At 27.5% G+C, this 5478-nt stretch overlaps 1 protein-coding gene across 1 annotated transcript in view; it reads left to right on the top strand.

The window, feature by feature from the left end:
• Positions 1–467: 467 nt before the first annotated feature.
• Positions 468–5478, top strand: part of LOC108689324 — a 13538-nt gene continuing 8527 nt past the window's right edge. Inside the window, exons 1-5 of the mRNA XM_018196059.1 lie at positions 468–901; positions 2496–2644; positions 3528–3817; positions 3886–3954; positions 4116–4214. Coding sequence (XP_018051548.1) covers positions 468–901; positions 2496–2644; positions 3528–3817; positions 3886–3954; positions 4116–4214 — 1041 coding nt within the window. The remainder of the gene's footprint in view (positions 902–2495; positions 2645–3527; positions 3818–3885; positions 3955–4115; positions 4215–5478) is intronic.

Here is a 5478-nt window from a genome sequence, read left to right on the forward strand (position 1 = left end):
GGCAGTCGGTGGTGAACGTCAATTTATCACATCGTGAAATTTTTTACGAGACAGATGTTAATTGTTCGTTACGATAATATTTACACTATCATAGTGGCAAGTTAATATCGTGGGATATGAAAGGCCATGCGCTCCGCAAGCTTTTCATTTATCTTACTGACATCACTAATATTGGAGCGGTTAAGTAGAAGAATTTAGGAGAGCATTCTCTATTTTTCTTTATTGAGCGTTAAAATTAAAAAAATAGAAAAAATTTTTTCTTGAATCAAATATAAGAAAAATGTGTTGTGATTTATCGGACTCGGTACTGCAATTTTTCGCTTTAAGTAGCTCTTAAATCATAAAAACAGAAGAATAAGAGGAATAATTAAGCAATTGATAAGAGTATCAAAGAAGATTTCAACGTGAACTTTTCTTATTTTTTCTTGTTCTTTTTTATTTTCGAACGTCAGGATCGATAATAGGAAATGGTGTCTCTGAGTGACATACGACCTCTTTTGTATATTGCGAGACTGTTTGGATGTGGACTTTTTCTTGTTACAGAGAACGATATTATGATGATGAAGTATGGCACTATTTATTCGGTTCTATTTGCACTCTTGTATGTTAGTCTTTGCATCGCGAATATTTACATGCTCCGCTGGGATGACATGATTGGACCGAGGCTGCTGATGCTCACTGTGGTGAGGACAGGTCTCTCGTATAGCTGCGTTTTAAGTGATATTGTGATGACGTATTGTTATAACTGGAAGATACGAGCTGCACTTTCGCATTTACGCATTTTCGATCGTACAACAAAATATAAGGAGCCTAAATACCCTCACATGATTCGTTATATCTGTTGGTCATTGGTTTTTGTTATGTTATCGTTTTGGACAATAGTTGGATATATAACGTTCTGGTGAGTATTAACAAATTTTATGTAAGCAGGTATCAAAAAAGAATAATAATAATTCTTATTACAAAAAAATCTTATTAAAAAAAATTATTTAAGTATAATATCTTTATAATATCATTAATAATGTAAAAGAGCTAAGAGTAAAAGCTATAGATTGAAATTGCGAATATTTAACATTTGTGATAAAATACATGCGTTTCGATCAACAATCAGAACGTCATTCTCGATGTTGGTAAAATAAATATTGTATAAAGCGACATCCTATATATATATATAATATAAAAAGATTTTAAAGATTATATGCTACATGTTAAAAAAATAATTAAATTTTGTCATCTATCAAAAAATACGTGCTATTCATTATAAACTTAAATTTTAATTATTGTTAAGATGGTACTTAATATAAAAATATATTTTGTTCTTGTACGATGACTAATCTTCGTAAAGCCATGCATTATTCTCATACTAAAGTCTATACAGCCGATATTAATGATATTTTTTTATCGATTGACTTACGTACACAATATTTAAACAAATACTATGATGTTTTCAAGATTTTAAATTTGGACAGATCTTTATTATTATAAATTTACCAAGCATCTCATTTTAATAGCGTTTAATAGTTTATATTGCGTCTGAAGTTACTGAAGATGACCAAAATAATGTAGTCGAAACATTTAGATTTTTATTAATATACATTATAGGTATAGATTTTGTATACATGAAAAACCTATATCGGCTCTTATATAAACTTTTCTTTTTATTCATTTGATTACATATCACTCGAGCCTTAACACTTGTATTTTTAATGTAAAAATCTTGTCTTACTTCTCTAAACATATACGATGAGAATTACAGTCTTTACAACATATTATAACAAGAATGACATGACACGTGAGATAACAATACGAAAGAACGAGTTTCATTATATAAATTTTTTCATGTATTTCAGAAGAGAAAAGTTTATTTTAAACTTTAATATTGATGAAGAGTTTATTTTAAACTCTAATATTGATGACTAATACAGAGTATCACGAAATTTTTATCAAGCACTTTTATATAGAGCGAACTTTTCGATTAAATCGAGTCCACTTCATTTTGCAATTTTCGCAATAATTAACAAGATATTAATTACTAAAAATTGCCGAATATATTGGTCTTTAATAATTTTTTTCTTAAATACTATCAATTTTACAGAAAAATTGCAAGAGATAAAAATTGTTTATTTTTTTCTTGTAGGACTTTAAGAATTTTTTCAGAATTTGTTATCAACTTTTTAGTACTGCATTTTCTTATTTATTACACAAAATTTCGAGACACCCTGTATACATGTCTTAATAACTTTAATATGCAACAATATAAGCGATATGATTATATCAAACCAATTTATACCGGAATAATTTATAAACATTTATATGTAATCACTTTACAAAATACGAAATTATATTGTAGTAATAAATACAAAAGTAAAAATATTAATCATTAAAAAATTAGGAACAAGATCGTATTAATAATGTGGTATATTTCGCAAATTCATTTTGTTTCATGATCAATTTTATCGTACGACTATACTATTATTCGTAATTTTCATTCGTAGCGTGGAGCCCAAAGATTCTATATTTAACGGTATAACTTATGCTGTTGTTAATACAACACTAACGATGCAATTAATAACATTCGCCAGCCTGTCATCTCTTCTATATGAGAGATATCATCGTCTTTGTGAATCGTTGCTCCTGCCCGAAGGTAGATTAATTGCAAAGAATGATATGTCTATAGTGTTTACCAATGCGTTAGTAATTTGCTGATATCATTTAATAATTCATTTACATTTTTTTAATTTGCAACTTTGTTGTATACATTCTTAACAATTTTTAGCTATTAATCACAATTTACATACAAGAGCGTGGAAACATAAAGAAAAAGAATTTTTTAAGAAAAAAAGATTTGTTCATCGCAATTTAAATCCATCGATCCATCATCTTTTTCCTTTTAAAAAATTTAATAATGTAAAGCTATTATTTTCTAATGTTTTTTAACTCTCTAATTATTTTACTCTTGCAAATTTTTTTAATTTTAATGTTTTATTGAAACACGTTCGCCGTTTACTTGTTATCAATGTTTACTGTCTGCGTAACATGTCTGTCTTCCCACGCAGTTCAACCGATAAAGAGAGGATAGCTCTGAGGATCGAAACTCTGAAAAATAAATGACATTGACTTATGATTCATTTTAAATGCGAATAATACTTTCGATGAAATAACGGAAATAAGTTTAATTAATGCCAAGTAAAATTAGAAAAATATTATTTTTAAGAGACAAAAAAAATAATTTGAGATAAAAAATATATTTATTAAATTCATTTTTTATGTGAACGGAATTTATCAAATGCAGTTATACGATTGCAACATTGCAATCTTCAATAAATTTTACATATGTGAATAGGACTTAATGTACATATTAGGTGTGGGAAAAAGTTCGTGGCGTTTTTTTAATGCCATTTATTAGAAAAAACGCCACGAACTTTTTCCCATCTAATAATTAACAATTCTTTAAGTACAAGTAGCAATCAAATTGTTTTTAATTAACATTCAAGAATAATCACACGCAACATTGTATGTTTAATCAGATGGCAAAATCATGGTGGTGGATCGCTTGGACAAGCAGTTTCATTTGCAGGAAGTGTGGTGGTTGCATTCGTGTCTCACTAATGCGACCGAGATGATAAATTCCGTGTACTCGATACAGCTTTTGCTATGGATCTTTTGTATGTCCTTTAATACACTTACTCGCATCTATACGATCAATAATGGCGCGATCTTACAACCTTTGTTAATAGTGAGAGAAATTTTACTGGTATCTGCTTGTGTGACAAATCTGCTGATCATTACCATCATTTGTCACATGACTGCAACCCAAGTACGTTAATTTATTCTCGAGCAGGAAAAGTTTCTTTGACGAGCTTACCTCTTATTCTTTTTTCAAAGGCTAATCGTGTTGGCAAGATCGCCTTTACACCATCATCTGCCATTCTTGTTAAGAAAAACTTTATGCAGGTAAAAATAAAAGTTTTTTGCTAATTTAATTAATTCTAATTTGAATCTTTTATAAAGTACGTCATTTATTTAATTAACATTTTATTCTAGATTCTAGACAACTTTTCTAATTTTTCTTATTAAATATTAATTAAAATAAATAATTTTTAAAATAATTACAGGATTGCTGTGTAGAAGCTGTTACTTATTTCCAGCTACAGCAAGTACACTTCTTTGCTTCTTATGGAATCATACGCATCGATCTTCCATTGCTTCTTTCGGTAAGAATAATATAAAGATTTTAGAATCAGTAATCCAAGATTCTTGCAGTTTGTGTTTTATTTAATCCGTCGCTGCACAAAATTATTTCGAAAATTCTTCCTTAATAAATTTTTCATTCGTTCCTTTCGCAGATAGCTTCTGGTATAACTACATATTTGGTAATCCTTCATACCGCTAATGTCTAGTAGTAATCTCAAAGAGATTCTCAATGTACAATCGATCGTGCTAATTACATCCTGTTAATTACATTCTCATAACGATTTATGAATTGGCTGTGGAATACGTGCTGTGGAATCGAGAAGAAAAGCTCTGCATAGTATGCAAAAGATAAATATATATAATTTAATATTTAAAAGGATATAATTTAAAAAGTATATAATGTTTCTATTACTTGATTAATTTTTAACATCACACATTTCGCAGATAATACATGGAGAAAGACAAGATATTTGTAACAGAATATCCATTTCGGATTGTCGTTTTATGTTGAAAGAACATATAGTCGCTCCAATCATATAAACAGCACGTTTTTACAAATCGGCTATCAAATATAATACAAATCAACAAGTAAGCATAATGCATGTTGAAAAAATAATTTTTTTTTAATACCGAATACAGTTTTTCTTTTAATGATATATAATTATTGCAAAATATGATAATCACTAAAAGCCATAAAACTATTGTTTAAAATATTTTTTTATAGTTCTTAATAGTTTAATTCATTAAAAAATACAATATTGATTTTAATTCTAAGAAATGTTTTCAATCACTTAAAATAAAATTGAACAGTTACAAAAAATGTCTTTTATTTTAATATTGTAACGTATCTAAAACAATTAATAAAATTAGAGAAGATCGTGTTTCATTCTTAGTATACATAATTCCATATAAAAGAAGACTTGCTAGAGCTGGAAGTAGATTGCATCTTCCACTGCACAATTCTGAGATTATTATTTATTTTAATTAATATTTAAAAGAAAAATGAATTACGTTCATCATGCATCAAATGGCACTTTAAGATACAAGAAAAAGACAGTGGTCATCCATACATTAAAAATTATAATTAAATTCAAGCATTGCTTCAAAACGACATAATTGAAAAACTATTTTAAAACTTATTACAAAAACATTATTATTTATAATTTATAATAATAACAAGAAAATGATCATAAACTGAAAGTGCAAATCTTAAATTTAAAATTTGTATTTCAAAAATTGTATTTAAAATCATTTGTAAATTTTAAATTAAATATTTTTTTCTTT

This window comes from Atta colombica, unplaced genomic scaffold (genome assembly GCF_001594045.1).
Source record: "Atta colombica isolate Treedump-2 unplaced genomic scaffold, Acol1.0 scaffold27, whole genome shotgun sequence".
Taxonomy (NCBI): domain Eukaryota; kingdom Metazoa; phylum Arthropoda; class Insecta; order Hymenoptera; family Formicidae; genus Atta; species Atta colombica.